This window comes from Nicotiana tabacum, chromosome 13 (genome assembly GCF_000715075.1).
Source record: "Nicotiana tabacum cultivar K326 chromosome 13, ASM71507v2, whole genome shotgun sequence".
NCBI lineage: Eukaryota > Viridiplantae > Streptophyta > Magnoliopsida > Solanales > Solanaceae > Nicotiana > Nicotiana tabacum.
Genome location: NC_134092.1, coordinates 122,056,321 through 122,075,854, shown reverse-complemented (window position 1 = coordinate 122,075,854; position 19,534 = coordinate 122,056,321). Strand labels below are relative to the sequence as shown.

Genomic DNA, 19,534 nt, shown 5'->3' with positions numbered 1-19,534 from the left:
AAATTATTTTTTCCGATATCAAATTTATTTTTAACGGATAAAAGATTGACCAACATGTCTTATTAGTTTTCTAGTTGAAACGTATCAAAGATATTCAACTTTCGCTGCATGATTGACACCCAAAAATTTCAACCATATTTTCAATATTTTGTATTTTACATAAGTATAAGTCAATTTGCTAAAAAGACTTTAATATATAAAACATTGCCTATGAATATACGAAACGTGGAAAACTTTCAAACAGAAGAAGACAAACGAGAAATACCAAACCAAACTGCAGGCGCGTGACAGCACGGCACAGTGGGTCCCAAAAATGAGATCAGCTACTTCCTGGTGCTAGCGCGTGTACAAATCTCCTCACAAATGTCTCTATGAAAAGACAACATTTGTCCTACTATTTCACCCGCCAACTCCTTAACCTCTTAATATACTATTTCAAAATTCCTATTCTTAATTTTTATTAATTCAAAAATTTCAGTATCAATCAACTGTTCATATATTTTCAAAAAAATTAATTGGTTTATCTACCTTGTTTTCAACGAAACTCTGAGAATACTGAGATTGAGAAGAAAAAAAAATAGAGAGAGATTTTGTAGAAGCAGAGAATAAGAAGTGTTAAGTATGTGGAATTAATTTAGATTTTAATATTTAATAATAATGGATATGAGGAAGAATCAAAACGGTGGAAACAGTAGTTATGATTATTCGTTCCAGATTCTGCTAGTTGGAGATTCTGGAGTTGGAAAAAGCAGTCTTCTTCTCAGCTTTATTTCTCAGCATCCTCCTCAGGACCTTTCTCCTACTATTGGTATAAAAATTAAACACCCTTTTTATAGCTTTAATCCATTTTGCTTGTGTTTAATTTTGTGCCAGTGGTTGTTCTTGTTCGTGGGGTTTGTTTGTTTTTGGTTGTTATTTTACTGAACTAGCTTAGTTCTATTGGGTTAGCTTCTGAATCCCAAGAATTGGAAAAAAAATGATCTTTGTTAGATATATGTCATACTTATGCTTTGTATTTTTTCTGAGTCCCAAGTGCACAGATAACCATTCTCGGGAATCTATTTAGAGATTAGCCCGTACTTATTTTGTCCTGAAATTTTAAACTAAAAATCTTTAACTTAGTGACAATTTAGGACATTTTTGTGCCGAAAAATTGAACTGTAAAATTGAAATTCAGGACGCACTGACTAATTCCTAAATAGCAGCACTTGGCTAGCTTGTTTGGTTGAGGTTGATTCTACTTATTTCCAGGTTACCTGGGAACTGACCTGTATGATGTTCTATGGTCCCAATATTAGTTGTTTTGACAGACTTGGATTTGTTTTTAAAGATTTGACCTTTTAGGAAACTAAGGAGTATTTATAGGAGTACCTTATTTTTTCCAAATACACTTGCTACTTCCATTAGTAGTGCGTTAATTAACTGAAACATTTGAGAACTATTAAAGATCTTAATTAAGGGGTGTGGAAAAACCTTAGAAGACCGATAGTATGAATTGGAGCTAGTAATCAATTAGCGTATCTCGTACCTTTGGAAGTTGTTGCAGTTGCTCATTGTATGGGAAAATAGGAATAAATGTGTATTTAACGCACTTTGATACTTATCATTTTTTTACCTTTTTATACATTTCTATACTAGGATTACGATGACTGACGCATAGACAAGTAGGTCTAGCATTTCTCATTGGCATGAATGAAAGAAGGTATTTGGAGAAGCTTATGAAATGGAAATAATTCAATTTGTGAGAGGTGGAGCTTAAATTTACCATAAATGGTACTGATTTCAGAGAATATCAATTCCTTCCTGATATCAAATTAGAATTTGCTCTGCACCTGTAAACTGAGACTCGATAAAAATTTCATCTACACAAGATCTGACAACTTGAAACTCGTTACATAGTCATTAAACTTGTGTTCTGTTTCCAATTTAAGGTTGTCGTCATTGAGTTTCTCCATGTTGAGCCCCATAACAATAGTCCTACATGCTATGACTTTACCGTGTCTTGCATCAATACAAGGACAAAATCTTATAACCATCGTCTTTTTGGTCATAAAAAGCTGACCGTCTGCGGAGATTGAAATGAGAATATTAATCACCATGTTTTTGTTTCCTATGAAGGAGTAGCTCGCAAAACTCTGCAACCACTCGTACCTTGTTCTGTTTTACTTCACAACTTTGAGAAAGGGACAATAATCCCTTGTAATTCCCTGTATGCTGTTTGCTTGACCTAATGTGCTAGTAGCTCGTGCATTCAAAAACATTTAAAAATTATTGTGCAATAGCAATGATAAATTTCCATATGCAAATTGCAGTGGCTGTCCCATTCTTCGTGTGAGGATGCCAATCATTGTCATGATTTAGGTGGCACATATTTTCCCTTTGCACGTCCTTGTTTTGAAGAAGCTAAAATTTCTTCGTATCTCCTAAACATAGTTCAAATACCTTAGCATTTTCTAGTTTTTTTCTCCAAAATCGGAGAAGTGTATATAATAGTTTTCAGTTACCATTGGTAGAATTCTTCTTCAACTAAATCACCTAGTGGTTTTTTATTCTGGTTGAAAAAGATAGATACTGCAGCAATAGACATGCTCCTTAGTTGTTGACTTGTAGTAGAAGTTAGTTTCAGTTTTCTTTTCATTTACTTGGTTGTGCTTTTCATATCAGTTCATTACAAAAGTTGAAACATGAAAAGGTGAACAAACGTATCAAGTGTTCCCTAATTGAGAGGGACAAATGCGTTTCAGTTTATTATTTTAATTACCGAAGGAAATGGAGAAAGCAGATCTCATCTCTCACATTTTATTTGAAATGTTAAGGTGTGGACTTCAAAATCAGGACGCTAACAGTTGGTGGAAAGAGGTTGAAATTAACAATTTGGGATACAGGTAATAAAACATAATTTTGAGGTTATGCTATTAATTTTGGGAAACTATACCAACTTGTGGGGAAAAAAAGAGTTAAATAAAAGCAGTAGAGAGAGGTGTTAGTACTCTTCCTGTTTTACAATTTAAAAGTAAGGCTGGGTTTCTGAGTTTAAGTTATCTCCCTGCAGCTGGACAAGAGAGGTTTGGGGCGTTGACAAGCTCGTATTATAGAGGGGCTCACGGAATAATACTAGGTAAGCAATCAGAGTTAGTTGTTATTGCTTTGTGAGGATTATTATCAGAACTTTTGAAATTGTTCTTTCATTGATTATATGTGAATACCTTCCTCAAGTTGATCAGGTCCTAGTTGTTTATTATTATGATAACTAATATCGATCTTTTTAAATCTTAGTGTATGATGTAACAAGGCGAGAGACCTTTACAAATTTATCAGAAACTTGGGCGAAGGATATAAAGTTTTACTCCACGAATCCTGAGTGTATCAAGATGCTAGTCGGGAACAAAGTTGATAGGGTAAGTGTGGCTTATCCTTTTGTATCATCATGAAGTCAAATGTTAGTTAATCCATTCATTTTGTTTGAATACCTAGGATGAGGAGCAAGATGTGAAAGTTAGTGGTTCATAATTTGTATTTAAAAAAAAAATCTTATTTTTGACTTGCAATGAGCTATTAAAAGAGTGATATCCTGCATATCTGCGATATTCATCAGGAATGGTTTGATGGTCATTCTTAAGTAACTGTCTGTGAACCTAATCAAGAAATTCATGTTGCAATTCACCTCTTCACTTAGATAAATTGGTCAAACCTTTTGAAGTTGAAGTATTTCGCACTTCGCTTTCCAAAAATATTGCTAAAGCCATTTATGGTCATCGTTTAATAATTTTCTTCACCAATCATGCTCAAGTAATCTCATCTTTAAGAGATATGAACCCAAAAAAGAAAAAAAAAAACTCAAGTTCTGCTGTGATGAATTTGCTCATGTTACTGACATATCCTATTTCCAGGATAGTGAAAGGGCTGTAAGTAGAGAAGAAGGCCTGGCATTTGCGAAGGAGCACAATTGTTTATTTCTTGAATGTAGTGCTAGGACAAGAGAAAATGTGCAGCTTTGCTTTAAAGATCTCACAAAGAAGGTACTTCTCTTAGGCTCTTTTTCTCCTCTTTTGTTTAAGATATAATTGTTCGGAGTTTCTTGTGGCGGATGTATTGATATTCGGTTTGCCAAATAAACAGACACTGATCGAGGTAAACAAAAAGGGGATAGCAAACATGTGTAATGTCTTATTAGAAAACTACATCCCTCGTGGATTATTTTGCCCCCATTCGTGGGATAACCTTTTAGGCAACTGGATTCCCTACTATAAGTTGGAGCCATATATTCCTTTCTTTTCTTGCAATAAATGCAGACTATCAATATAATCTTCAAATATTATATATAAGTGGAAAACCAAATGGTCTTGTGTTGGATGGGAAAAAAGCCATCTGCTCAGTGCCTACTGATTATTTGTTGGACAAATTTTGCTGAAGTTAACCCAGGCGTCATATACGTTTGTAGTCCCATTCAAGTTTTATCTCTACTGTCTTGAGCTATAACTTTGCCTTGTTTATGGAAATTAAACTAATATGTTTTCCGGGGAAAAAAAGAAAAAGATACCCAGTGTATGTTTTCAGACAGATGTTCTCTAAAAACATCTTACCTGAAAGTTTAAAATACGAGACACTCTACTTTAATAGAAACGCCGGGCTGGGCGTTTCATTAGTCTGGGGCTTTTGCAATGGAGCAACGGGTGGAGACGTGCTTTAAGTATGGGTAGTGGCTTGCAGTTAGGAATTGTGTTGCTCGGATCCTCCAAAAGTGTTGCAGCATTCATGTCGGATCCTCCAAAAATGCATAACTTTTAGATCATATTTGTCACATTTTAGGAGGACCCAACACGGACTGGGCTGCACTTTTGAAGTACCCGAGCAACATAGGCTAGGATCCGGTAGTTCCGAGCTTGTGCTTGACCCATTGAGGAGGACATCATCTTTGGCATCTCTTTTCTCGGATCGTCCATGATGCGGCTCCTCATCTACGTTGTCAAAGAGATGGTCCCTTGATTATCTCAATCGTCCTGAAACACAATATCTCAGCTCTGCAGTTTATCATTCAGAATACATTTTGCTTAGCGTTTGCTAACTGCTCAAATTTCACTTACAGATACTGGAGGTGCCAAGTCTACTGGAGAAAGGCTCAACAGTAGTGAAGAACCAAATTTTGAAACAGAAAGAAGCGCACAAGTCTCAACATAGCGAAAAATGTTGCTCCTAGTTGAGATATATGCTTGCTATATACTCATAAACGGGGCGATTCTTGTTACCAGGATTTGCAGTCGAATGACAAGTTCATCGTACAGTCGATGGAACGTGTTGTTCTTTTTTTTGCTGGCCATAGCTAGATTATCTTCATGTATCTACTAGATGTAAAGTTTATTTTTTTTCATTTGTTAATCTTTAGAAGAGTGGTTTCATAATAGCGTCTCGCGGGGAGATGTAACAGGTCTTGTACCAAGACATTTTTGGCTTATAGTTGTGGTCCAAGATAAAAAATGTACAAGATCATCAGTGTCCAATCTTTTTTAAGGATTGGTCGTTTTAGCTTCTATGTCTCGTGGAGAGACGAACAAGCTAAGTTTTGTGCCAAAACAATTTTTGGGCTTTATACAAAGTTGTTCAAGCTGAAAAAATTAAGTATATTCTTTGAATGAATTCTTGTTTGTTTGGTATATAAAAGCCTAGAAATGACATTGGACAGTCACTCTAAAGGGCTGCTATTTAGAAATTAGTCAGTGCAGTCATTCTAAAGGGATTATTCAGAAATTGATCAGTGTTACTTAAATTTCAGTGAATTTCAGTTTTTGAATATGTCTCGAGTTGACCTAAAATTAAGTTGAATTTTAGGTTTTCAGTATGTCTCGAGTTGACCTGAAGTTATAAAATTTTTAGGATAAAATATACTAATGGCTGTCTGTGCACTTGCCCCTGTATGAACTTGAAGTGAGATTGTTTAATTAGGCCAATGATTATATTTATAACACATTCGTTAGAATTACTATGATATAGGCAGTAAAATTAATGATAAACCTCACACAACAATTTATATTTTTAAGTCATAAATCATTAAGCTTATATTTTTCGTAGCGCGACGTAACAGAATTAAGTTACTCAATAGTCAATACCAATTTAACTGAACAGATGGATCAAAACGCCGTGGAAGATTAATTATTCTGATTCTTTTTCTATTCTGAAATGTACGTTGTGAAGCTTTTGAATAATATCTGAAACTACTTCAGTTTGCATTGCGTGGAGTTCCCTTTTAGTTTAAAGCTAATTCTCCTGGCTAACTTATTTGAACAGACAAACTTGCCCATGTCAAAACCAAGATGAAACATTTTATATTTTAATTTTCTAAATTAGACATAAAAACATTAGCTTTGAAACTATTATACAGCTATAAGAGCTACAAGGGATACAGTTCTTTGATCCGCTCTACCTATTTCAGCTTAATACTAGTAAATCATTTCATTGATTTCATTTATTGAAGGATCCGTTTAGCCCAACACTGTACCCGCATCCGTTTTTTATATTAAAGCAAATAATTTAATGTTAAAAAATAAAGTAAAAATGTATATAGCATATCCATGATTAATAATAAATATGTGTATGGAATATAATCATATATGTCTTGCATTCATTGGTTTGGTATAAACACGAGGTGCAAATAAATTTTATCCTACTTAATTTTGAGTTTTAATGAACCCCTCCACGTACCAACAAAAAATAAAAGTGAAGATGCGCATGATGTGAGCTATCCTTCAACTTCATTATACAATAAAAAGATTTATCTTAGCAGTATAAAAAAATTCAATATATTTAACTTGTTATAATGGAATATCTATCTTATTTTTCAACTTACATATCATTTGGTATTGATAATTCATAATAAGTGTAAAAGTTATATGTAATTATTTTTGAAGTAATTTGATTGTGTAAATTTTCTTGCTCTGTTATATTATAAAATTAAATGCATAATATAACGTAAGTTTAATATAGCACATCTCAATGTTGTTAAATTTTTTTTTCTATTTTCCTTTTTTCCTATTTAAGAATTCAGCAATATATACATTTGTCGTCTTTGCTGCAGCTACGTGGAAAAGACGATTATATTGTGAGAAAGAGAATTACAATGAGCAATCTTGGATGGCAAAATGACATATTTCGCTAGTCTAGTAATTTTGTCTTCTTTTAAAAAAATAATTGTTCTCTTTTCATAAGCATCGTTATGGCCATCTTAAGGGAATATAATATTCGCAAAAGTTGATATCCTATCGATAACAAATAAGTAGCTAGCTTATATAAGGGTCTGCAGGCTCCAGCAAATATATAGTTGTGTACTGCTTATTATTAGAGAAAAACAATGCTCTGAAAGAGAAAGCTATAAAGAATTTCTCATCTTTTTTGCCTCTTTTCTCTGAGCATTTAACTCCTCCTTTTCACAGAATACAACGTTTCTAAACCTATATATTAAAACCCCTTTGTATCTCTAGCTTCATTAATCATCATAATTATAGTGAGATTAGTAAGTTATTAATTAAGGAGAATATAATCAATGAGGGGATCACCAATATGGCTGTTTCTCTCTTTGGTTCTTTGCTCTTTGCTTTCCATGCAAGCCATTATTGGAGAAGAAATTTTTCTTGAATGGCATGTTGCTCAAGACAAAAACATCAAACCAGTCTCTGTGGATCAACCTGTATGATTCAAAACTCTTCAATTTTTTCTTTCTTTATAACTTTGATTGGTATTCTATGTTAGTGAAAAAAGAGCCAAATTTAGTACATGTTCTGTCGATTCAACTTAAACGAGTACTTTAGGCTCGAATGATGTGTGTGTAAAAAAAAAAAGGGCAAAAACCATAAATAGACAAAAAATTTAAGAAAAATTTTCACAAACGACGCAACAATAGGTATTTTACACACAAGGCAACTAAATATTTGTATTCCTAGCAGAAAACTTTAAATCCTGTACCTACAATCACGCATCCAAAGTGTTCATTAATCATTTCCTTAACAATAGAATCAAAGGTTTTAGTTTTCCTATCATTAATTATGATTTTATTGGTACTTTCCCTTTCTTTCAATTTTTTTATTTGGTGATATAACTATATTTTATTGGTAAAATGTGAATGCTTGTATAATAGTGCATACTTGGATGAATAAGTAATATTTATAATATTTACCTATTATACATATTACATATAATTCGTATAATACATTAAACAATTACTTAATAAGTATATAAACAATTCGATTTGCTTATAGCATGTCATTAATCCTGTTTTCTTCGCCTTGATGTAATTGACATCCATGAGTAAAAAGAGCACTAATAAAAACTACACTCTGTAAAGAAAAGTAATTCACAAAAGGAAGTCAGGTACAAGATTTTGTCTACTAAAACCTGCAATCATTAACTCTACACTATCCAACTAATTATATGTTGGCGAATTGACTATATTTTGCTTCTTTCCTCAATTTAAATGAAATAGTATTACATATAATTTCTCAACCGCCAAAGCTTACATTCTAGTGATATAGTGAAAAATGCCACCATCACTTTTTTCCTTCCGCTATCTAATTTATAAATTTAAGAAAATTTACAAATAGAAAAAAAGTATAATATTTTGTAGGTCCCTAAATACATCTTGAATCCTTAGTATATGTTGCTTCAAAGTTTTATTTGTAATCTTGATTTTGTACATTTTCAGGTGATAACTATCAATGGTAAGTTTCCTGGGCCTCTTCTCAACGCCTCCACCAATGATAATATTCATGTCAATGTGTTCAACGATATGGATCAATATCCTGTTCTCATTACATGGTAAATTTTCTTTTTTAATTTACTACCCCAATGTATTCAATTAGTTTTCTGTTTACGTTACTGCTAATTAAATAGACACTTACTGTTTCATCACCATGGAGGGGTCGGTTATAATTGTTTTGATAATCTAGTTGGATTTGACACTTCATCTTAAATCTACACAAGATTCACTTAATCCACTTCAGCTCTTTTTGGATTAGGCTTAGTGATTTATTGATTAAAACTATTAATGACATGCTCTTATAGTCAGAGAAATGTCATGTTTTGTTTAACACCACAGGTCTTAGAAATAATTTTAATAATTGTCAAAAGTTTTCCTTTCTTCATTTTTAAATTTTTGTAATTATCGATCCTCCTTCCCTAAGGGCATGACCTTATATTACAATTTACGAATGTATAATACTGCATCAAAATTAGTACTTAGTAGAGTAGGACTTAGCAAATTTAAGAGAGAAAAAAATCAATACATAGTGGCATAGTGCTTCTTCGGAATAAGAATTGAAGAGAATATTCATTATTACTAGATTTGACTCTGTCATTTTAAGATGGATGGTTTAAACGTTTTCTTGTACTAACGTACAATACATGAAGAAAAGACACCAATTAACTTTGGGAAATTCTAACATAATAACAACATCAATGCTCTACCAGAGACGGCAAATCTTTTACGTACCATCTAATATAACCTATTATAGCATGTTATCATTTATCGTAGGTTATCAATGAATGTCAATTAAATAGAATTATATGTAATTACCTTTTAAATTAGATAATTTTATAAATATTTTTTACATTGTCAATGTAACTATTCTCTACTACTACTACTACTACTACTACTACTACTACTACTATTATTATTATTATTATTATTATTATTATTATTATTATTATTATTATTATTATTATTATTATTATTTTTTTTTTCTTCTATTTTTATTTTATTATGATGGTGATATAAGTTGAGCTTAAGACAAAAACTGTTGATTCGGATAGCCTACCCCAACTTATTTGGTATTGAGGCTTAGTTGTTGTTTAATAGTGCATAAAACTAAAACTCATAAAAATACTACTCCATAAAAAACTATAACAAGGTAACGGCAAAACAAAAAAAAGAACTATAACAAGGCAAGTTTTTATTTTTGAAAATTAACTAGGGATCTTTACACAAATAGCCGATCATATTCACTGTTTACTTTTTTTAGCCATATACATAATTTATACATAATTATGCATATATAATACATAGATTATGCATATATTATATCTTCATCGGCTATTTTTAGGTAAAAATTGTACGGGGCATTCTATTTGGTCGCCCCCATTTAACCTATACCCGCTTTTTAAAGTTTTTTTTAACTTGTACCCACGTTTTAAACAACTTGAGGCCTCTTTCTCCTCCTCTTTCATTTTCTTCTTCTTCTTCTTCTTCTTCTTCTTCTTCTTCTTCTTCTTCTTCTTCTTCTTCTTCTTCTTCTTCTTCTTCTTCGGGTGATAATGATTTTATATGGTGTTTGTGAACATATTTTAATGTTGTTTATGATGTTTTACAATTGCGAGCTGTTATGACGCTTTATTTTTTACTATTGCTCACAATTTCTTCTTCTCCTTTTTCTTAATTGCAAAACGGGTTCATTAGATTTATTGATGTTTTGGCAAATTGACGATTGGAGTTTGTTCCTGATGATATTTAGAGGTTATATTTCAAATTTGAGCTCATTTGGAGTAGATTTAGGTATTAAATCGTATATTGGATTGTTATAATTCGAAGAGCAATTTTCTATTTCTAGGCAATTTGCACTTCAGGCCTATTTGGCCTTAAGTGCATAAAAACGTTGGTTGCACTTCAGACCTTTTGGCCTTTAGTGCATCTGAAGTGCAATTTTTCACTTCAGACTTTATTGGCCTTAAGTGTAGCAAAACGCTTGTTGCACTTCAGACCTTTTGGCCTTAAGTGCATCTGAAGTGCAATTTTTCACTTCAGACTTATTGGCCTTAAGTGTAGCAAAATGTTTGTTGCACTTCAGACTTTTTGGCCTTAAGTGCATCTGAAGTGCAATTTTTCTATTGGCCTTAAGTGCATGAATCCAATGGTTATACTTCAGACCTATTTAGCCTTAAGTGTATCTGAAGTGTAAATTTTCACTTCATACTTATTGGCCTTAAGTGAATGAAAATATTTGTTGCACTTCAGACTTGTTAGCCTTAAGTGCATCTGAAGTGCAAATTTTCACTTCACACTTATTGGCCTTAAGTGAATAAAAATATTTGTTGCACTTCAGACTTTTTGGCCTTAAGTGCATGAAACCGTTGGTTACACTTCAAACCTATTTGGCCTTAAGTGCATCTGAAGTGTAAATTTTCACTTTAGACTTATTGGCCTTAAGTGAATGAAAACGTTTGTTGCACTTCAGACTTTTTAGCCTTAAGTGCATCTGAAGTGCAAATTTTCACTTCAGACTTATTGGCCTTAAGTCCATCTGAAGTGTTATTTTTCACTTCAGACTTATTAGCCTTAAGTGCATGAAACCATTGGTTGCACTTCAGACCTATTTGGCCTTAAATACATTTGAAGTGCAATTTTTTCACTTCAGACTTATTGGCCTTAAGTGTAGCAAAACGTTTGTTGCACTTCAGACCTTTTGGCCTTAAGTGCATCTGAAGTGCAATTTTTCACTTCAGACTTATTGGCCTTAAGTGTAGCAAAACGTTTGTTGCACTTCAGACTTTTTGGCCTTAAGTGCATCTGAAGTGTAATTTTTCACTTCAGACTTATTGGTCTTAAGTACATGAATCCATCGGTTACACTTCAGACCTATTTGGCCTTAAGTGTATCTGAAGTGCAAATTTTCAATTCAGACTTATTGGCCTCAAGTGAATGAAAACGTTTGTTGCACTTCAGACTTTTTGGCTTTAAGTGCATCTGAAGTGCAAATTTTCACTTCAGACTTATTGGCTTTAAGTGAATGAAAACGTTTGTTGCACTTCAAACCTTTTGTCCTTAAGTGCATGAAACCATTGATTACACTTCAGACCTATTTGGCCTTAAGTGCATCTGAAGTGTAAATTTTCACTTTAGACTTATTGGCCTTAAGTGAATGGAAACGTTTGTTGCACTTCAGACTTTTTGGCCTTAAGTGTATCTGAAGTGCAAATTTTCACTTCAGACTTATTGGCCTTAAGTCCATCTGAAGTGCAATTTTCCACTTCAAACTTATTAGCCTTAAGTGCATGAAACCATTGGTTGCACTTCAGACCTATTTGGCCTTAAATGCATTTGAAGTGCAATTTTTTCACTTCAGAATAATTTTTTTTAACTTCAGGCCTGATAAGTCTGAAGTTGATCGTAAAGTGGGTACGATTGCAAATTTTTTTGCAAAGTGGGTATAAGTTCAATTGTGATCCAAAAACAGGGTATAAATGCAAAAGTCTCTATTTTTAGTTTAAGCGATTGAGTGTGCTACTATTTAGATTAATTCTTCAATTAACTATGAGAATATTGGGCGGATAGGAATGGGATGACTGAATCATGAAGGAAGCAAAAAAAAAATTAAGTTGATACTAATCGAGTTGAATTTGTTTCTTTCATGTCTAAGCTTCATTCCAAATCCAATTAGGTATTGTGTGTATAGATTCAAGTTCTTTGCAATTAAAGTAATATATTGTTGGTGAGAGTTGCGGAGCAGCTTGGTGGGTGTTAGCATTAAGCTTTTGTCTTTCAGGTAATCCCTCTTTCCAAATTTATTTTCCATTCTATGCTTTTGTTTACAAGCTGGTTCAAAATGGTGAGGATGAAATTTGATTCCTAGAAGCTAATTTTGTTTCCTTTTGCAGGAGGTTGCTTGGAATGATGTAATTCCTGAATTTTCATCTCGAAGGCGTGCGTATTATTCCTCTTGAAATGTAGAGCTCCAACAGTACGGAGGCTGCAATTTCCAACTGATACTGCCTTACTTTGTCTTCCTTGAGATGAAGCCTGCCTTGCTGAAAAGTTTTGATGGTCTCTTTCATCAAATTGAGTGACTATGTTGGGTTAAAACAATAGCATAATCGACGCTTTATGTTGGATTTATTGTTATATACTTATGAGTGAATCTGTTTCTCTTTGCGAAGTATACCTAAATTACCAAACAAACAATCCTTTTGGTCATCAAACACACTTTTGTCATTTTCACATAAACTGTTTGGATTAACAGAGAGCACATTTGACCAGGAATTGGCAGATCTATTTCCTCTTGAATTACTTGAATCTATTCCTGTGTGTTTCATTCTGAGAAGATAAAATCTTTTGTACATTACTTTAAATTTCAACAGTTCTTTTAGTACAGAGGTTCGTCTTTTGCTGTTTGACATCCTTGCAGTATTTTTTATTTAGTTCTTTCTACCATTTACATGATCCTTTAATGGACAGGGGCTGATGTATGGGTTCGGTAGAATCCAGTACCAGAATTAAATTTAGAACTCAGTTACTAGCAATTGAGGTTGTTCCCCTAGAATCCAAAACTCATAAAGTTCAAATTCTAGATCCGCCACTGCTGATGGATGTGGATGCACCTTATTTACTCATTGATGTAGTTGTGCAGATTGCAGATCAGTGTGGATTCTAATTTCTGGAGCTCTCCGATATTCCACGAGTTTATAATGCCATGGTGTACCTGTTTTATATATACCTAAGTAGTAATAATATGGGTTTAGCGTCTATATGGATTGACTCTTTAGTGTTCTCTAGTAGGTGATTGCCCCATAAGTTACTTTCTTCCGTTAGAGTTAAGTGACATGTCAATTAACGAAAATCTGCTTATTGACATTGCTGGAATGGAAAATTCTGTCTATATATTTCATGTTCTGTGAAAGCTCAGTTTCAACATGTTATACTACAGTGCTTCCATCAACACTTTGGTTTTTGCAGATGAACTGTCTGAAAAGGTGATGAGTGAAATTATGTCAATACAAATTTCTTTGAGAGGATTCTAGTCTGGATTTGACTTCTTGTTAAAATGTACGTCATTAATATGAACTTTCACGCAGAAGTTTTGGTTATTCTCAATTGTATTTAATGTAGTTGTCTTGATTCATTTTTGTTGTTTGAGCTGTTTTCTGAGTTCTGACCATAATGTGTCTGTGTCTAGTGTAATGTCCTTTGTTTCATTGTGAATGATGGTTTGACTTCAGTTATTTTGCCTTTTTTCTGACAGGTTAAAATCTGATGCGAGAAAGTGCTCTCTGCAATAACAATTACAGGTTAAAATCGGAGTGCTTTAACACTGATTTGGCATGGGCATGCAACTTTTTTAATGAATTAAATATCGTTTGATGTTCTTTAGTTAGCATTGAATATGATGGTTAATTTGTGCAGTCAGCAATGAGATTCCATTTGCATTTTGAGTACAGGCAATTGAATCAACTGGTGCTCAGGTCATATATCAGATGCTACGAATCAAGTTTCCTAGGTTTAATGCACCAGTATGTTACAATTTCCGCCTCTACTTCACTTGGTTCTGATTCTGAACAGTAAACAGCTTCTATTTTACACTTATACTTGAATATTTCAGCCTCTACTTCACTTGTTCTGAATGCTAATATTCGAATTTCTTACATAGACGAGCGTGCAAGTCCCTTTCTTTATGAGCTCAAAACTTCTGATTCCCCTTTGTATCCCCCCTTAACACCCCCCCCCCCAACAAAACACACACACACACACACACACACATTTTGCTTCCATATGGATGAGCATCTAGACTTTAATGCAGTGCTATTGGATTAATGCAGATCGTAGTATAAGTTGGACGACCTTATTTGGACAGGGTGTCATTAAGTTTGGATCAATATTGCTAGCAGTAAAGGAAGGCTTGTTGAAATTTTTTTTGCCATGGAGAAAAGAAAGACATTTTAAGGATGAGGCAATGATCTTTATATCTTAGCTAAGAATGGAGATTTCGATAGGTGAAGAAGGTAGGCTGAGAAAGCTATCGGGGATGTCCATAACCTCCATTAAATGTTTTGACCTGTGTATGGAAGGGTTTGTTGAATCCGCCCTTTTTCCGCCCACACACCCAGATTGTATCGGTGCAGGATGCTGTTGAGTTCTGAAAAGTTTTATCGGAAGGGATCTCTAACAGAATGTGACTTATCGTGGATCTTGTGATATATCTACCCTTCTTAATTTTAGTTTCTTATTTGGCACGCTTTGATTGCTAGCCGAGGAGAGCCTTGGCGCAACTGTAACAGTTATCCCTATGCGGTAGGTTGGTGCACCTTGTTGCCCTTTTATTCTTTGATTTCTAGTATGTCCGCTGGATTAAGGAAATTACCCTTTGACACCAAGAGGAATGGCATCCGTTATCTGGGAGTTAAGGGTCTTGAACCAAGTCTTGAACGAACAAAGTATGACTTTAGGATTGACTGCAAAATCCAGTTTTTGAGACACCCTGACTTAATAAAGTCATGTAGTTTTTAATTCTTTTAGAGATCGGAGCGACTTTCTTGGTGTGTAGGGATGCGCTGATGCCACCTAATCTTGGGCTTATCCAGAGAGATGGTATTTTCGTACAAATGGCGTGGGGTAGCAACTTTTTAATATGGTATTTAGTTTTTATCCAGTATTTTTAATGCTGAGCAAAAATAGCCGCTACTTTATTAAAATTAATACGAAAAGATGTTTTTATCCTTTTTTCATGAGTGCCGTGTAAATATTAAGGACATGGTGTCCTTAACATTTACACTGCACACATGAAGTTAATGACGCTATATCCTTAACATTTACGCTGCACATATGAAGTTAAGGACATGATGTCCTAAAGTTTAAAAACCGAAGGTGCAGCTATAGGACACTTTGTCCTTAATATTTACATAGTATTCATGAAGTTAAGGATACCATGTTCTTAATATTTACACAATACTCATAAAGTTAAGGATACTATATCCTTAACATTTACACTGCAAACATGAAGTTAAGGACACCATGTCCTTAACATTTACACTGCACACATGAAGTTAAGGACACGAGATCTTAAAGTTTAACAACAGAAGGTGTAAATACAAGTTAAGGACATTATGTCCTTAACATTTACACTGCACACATGAAGTTAAGAACATGATGCCCTAAAGTTTAACAACGAAAAGTGTAAATACATGATACTTTGTCCTTAATATTTACACAACATTCATGAAGTTAAGGACACCATGTCCTTAATATTTACACAACACCCATGTCTAGCACATGTATTTTTGTCCGAGCGGGTAAAAATTTATTAAGCACTGGCGAAATAGTAAATACATTTTAAACAGTAACTAAAAAGTAAATACATCTCTAATTAGTGACTAATTGTGCACTTGTCACGGTATTTTCGTCAGTCTTACAGCCCAAGAGCTATATTCAAGTGTAACTAAGTAGAAGCCCACTGATTACTCTATTAAGGCCTAGTCTGAAATCCCGAGGGCTATTAGTGTAGATGTTTGATTTCTTGATTTCCTGAGGGCACATTAGTAGGATTCCTTTTTCATTTACATGAACATGTTATGAGACAGCAGTTAAAGTTCTGGTGTTTCTCAGGCATAGGACAGAGGCGCATTTAGGATTTGAAGTTTATAGTTCCCTACATCGACTTCAAGTTATAGTAAATGGAATCATGGTCAAATATTTAGACATCAAGTGAATTTCTTAATACACATACAAGGTCTGGCAAAAACTATTGGTTTCATGTGACATTGTGGATCCGCCCTTGATAGGACAACATATCGCCTAACCTTAGTAGTTAGCATAAATCTTAGGTTTGATGAGAATGCCATGTTTACTCAGTTATACATCTGCTTTTTCTCTCTGCTTTTTTCTTTTAAAGGGAAAATTACACGGTATAGCCGCTCCAAAAAATAATAGCTGGTAAAATATATATATTTTGTATATATATATATATATATTTGGCTAGTGGATGTAAAATTTTTTAGTTGACAGGCCAAATGTATAACTTGGCCACCTTAACTATAACCAAAACTTTGAAGCGGTAATATAAATTTCTTCCCCTTGCTAACTAAAGTTTTAGAGATATTGTACTTTTAACTTTTGTTTTTCCTTTCACTTGGAGACAAGGTAATTAGAAGGTAGGAAATTGTAATACAATGACAAATTCAAGTTGATTTTTCAGATATAACTCATTTTTTGCGTGCTTGTTTAGTGGAGCATTTTCCCCTTGGACAGATTACGGAAATAACTATTCTGAGAATTCATTTTCCTCTCTTCCGGCTCAGGGTGGCAAGTGGGCCGGTCCGGACTCGGGTCCACTGGCTAAGTGGGCTAAGTGAACCGTTAGGACCGTTAGAGGTGGGCTCGTGCCGGTCTCGTGGGCCGGTTCTTAGCTAGGAACCGTTAGGACCGGGCCTGTTTGGCCCGCCAAGAGACCAAGACCGGGACCGATCCCTTGACGGGCCAAACGGATTTTTTTTTTAAAATAGCCGTTTGCCTTTTGAAAAAAAAGAGTTGTTGGGGTTTAAAACATAGCCGTTGACTATTTAAAAAATAGCCATTTAACCCCCCAACTTAGTTTTAACCCCAAGCTTTTTATTATTACAATTTTTCCTATTTTTAACTATAAATACCCCCTTATTCTTTCATTTTCTTACAAAATCAATATCAAACTATCACAATCTTTCTCTAATTTTCTTCTATACTTGCTACTATTGCTTACTTTATTCCAAAAAATAGTCAAAAAATATTGAGGTTGTTACAATTTGTGAAAAAATTGTGAAGTTGGTGAATTGAAGTCTTCAAGTCTTCAATGATAATCAATTTTCGACAAATTGTTCGTCAATTCGCTAAACTCGTTTCAACTCTTAAGTCTTAATATTATAGTTTTGTTTGTTTTATTTATTTGCTATTACTTGATTAATTAAGATATCTTCCTTATGAAATATTTTTGGTAAAAATAAGAATAAGAAAAAATCCAAGACTGGCGAATCTAGTGGTACTGCTGTTCCTCCTCCCCTGCCCCCGGCTCCCCGAACCAAATCCCATACCCATCCTATATCTGCTATTCTTAATACCGATAATAGTTTATTACAATTTACCGAGACTGAATTTTGCCATAATATTCTACCCGGTGAACATTTAGACCATGAATTAATGAATGCTCTCTATTATAATACTATTGATGAAAATGATGATGAGGAAATTGATCTTGATGAAACTCAACCGGACGATGATACATCTACTAGTCATGCTCTTGATGTTGACCCAACTAGCGATAACGCTGCTGATCCAAATGATGACCTATCTGATACTCCCGTTACTCCCCTACTTTTTCTAGAGAACCTACCACACGACAGGAAATATCTTCTGTTTGGCCATTCTTTACTCAACTAGTTCTAAAAATAAGGCTAAGTGTAAAACTTGTGGTATGGAGTTAACTTTTAATATTTGGGATCGCGGGGCGGGACGAGATCTTTCGCTAGACATATAAAAAAATACCCTAAAGATAACGTCAGATATCAACGTCTGAAAGCTTTGGCCGAGGGGAAAAGTGTACCTAGTCCTAGTCAGGCTGACCCTAGTACCGGTTCAAATCAATTTTAATCGGGAATTAACACTGTTACTAGTGGTATTTTATATTATGATACAAAAAAAAGATCGGCAAGAATTGGCAAAAATGGTAACTGCTATGTGCTTACCCTATAGTTTTTCTTCTGACCCTGCGTTTGTACATTATATTAGAATTTTTTTTAATCCTACTTATAAAGGTTTTTCTCGCACAACCGTAAAGAGTGATATTTATAAATATAAGTATGAATATGAATAATTTTTGCGCTATTAAATCATGCTAGACCAAATATTCCAACTCCTTCTTCTTCTTCTGATTCTCAATCTTCTAAAAGAAGTGCGGGAGTAAGATGGCTTAGTGCTTGGGCGGGGTTTAGGGGTTCTTTTGGTTCTAGTAGTAATAATTTTTCACAACTAAATGAGCTTGAAGTTTATTTCTCGCAGCAACTTGAGGAAGTGAATCCGGACGGTACCTTTAATATTTTGCAATGGTGGAAGGACAAAGAAAAATACTTTCCGATTCTTTCAAGGATGGCCCGAGATATTTTAACTATTCAAGCTTCAACAGTGGCATCAAAGAGTGCTTTCAGTCAAGCAAAACTTCAAATCGGTGATTATAGAGCGTCTATGATGGAGAGCTTGAAATAATTAATACTTTTCAGAGATTGGATCCGTTCGAAAAGAAGAAATTTTGGACTTATTGAATCACAACCAGAGAAAGACGAAACTTACGAAAAAATGCTAGCTGAACTTGGTGAGGATGTTGCGCCCGACAATGGAAGCGACGATGACCAAGCTACTTTTTCGCCACCACCAACGGAACTTCCTCCGAACCTTGAAGGATTTATGAAGTTTGTAAGAGATAACATGTAACTTGTATGAACAAAAATTAGTACTATGTATTATGTAACTTGTATTTTGGCACATCTTGATTAACTCATTTTTCTTCTCAATGGTGGTATTAGCACCTTGTTGTGCTCATTTCATAGGAGGGAGGAAGACTAAGAAAGATATTGCCATATTTTTTATTGCTATAATAAAATTATAAGGCATTGATTTGAATATTTTTTTACAATATTTTTGTCTTTAAATTTGAATTAAAAAATTAGGTCACAATTCTATAATAAATTTACAAGGCATTGCCTTAGATATTTTTTTAACATCTTTTTGTCTCTAATTTTTATTTAATTTTTTTAAAAAAATAAT

General features: G+C 33.9%; 1 protein-coding gene and 1 long non-coding RNA gene across 5 annotated transcripts; both read left to right on the top strand.

Annotated features, from left to right (window-relative positions):
- Window positions 1-515: 515 nt before the first annotated feature.
- LOC107819274 (ras-related protein RABC2a-like) lies at window positions 516-5,630 on the top strand. The gene is made up of 6 exons (XM_016645373.2): window positions 516-808; window positions 2,817-2,885; window positions 3,053-3,118; window positions 3,277-3,398; window positions 3,891-4,019; window positions 5,087-5,630. Exons 1-6 carry the CDS (start codon window positions 658-660, stop codon window positions 5,195-5,197), a joined length of 648 nt encoding a protein of 215 aa, XP_016500859.1. The 5' UTR covers window positions 516-657; the 3' UTR covers window positions 5,198-5,630.
- A 4,119-nt stretch (window positions 5,631-9,749) lies between these two features.
- On the top strand, window positions 9,750-19,322 carry LOC107819275 (uncharacterized). 4 transcript variants are annotated; one of them, XR_012698169.1, is made up of 6 exons: window positions 9,762-12,521; window positions 12,634-12,799; window positions 13,709-13,798; window positions 13,995-14,040; window positions 14,156-14,262; window positions 14,569-15,406. It is a non-coding gene; the product is annotated as an uncharacterized LOC107819275 (long non-coding RNA). The 4 variants fall into 4 exon arrangements; XR_012698171.1 differs by lacking the exon at window positions 14,569-15,406 and adding an exon at window positions 18,773-19,322 and having other exon boundaries at window positions 9,750-12,521; window positions 12,634-13,798; XR_012698170.1 differs by having other exon boundaries at window positions 9,750-12,521; window positions 12,634-13,798; window positions 14,550-15,406.
- Window positions 19,323-19,534: the final 212 nt, after the last annotated feature.

Excerpts from the sequence above, each read along its gene's own strand:
- LOC107819274 (XM_016645373.2), top strand. The coding sequence starts at position 658 with ATGGATATGAGGAAGAATCAAAACGGTGGAAACAGTAGTTATGATTAT. Across the intron at positions 809-2,816 it reads GGACCTTTCTCCTACTATTG|GTGTGGACTTCAAAATCAGG; the intron begins GTATAAAAATTA and ends TGAAATGTTAAG. Across the intron at positions 3,399-3,890 it reads TCGGGAACAAAGTTGATAGG|GATAGTGAAAGGGCTGTAAG; the intron begins GTAAGTGTGGCT and ends TCCTATTTCCAG.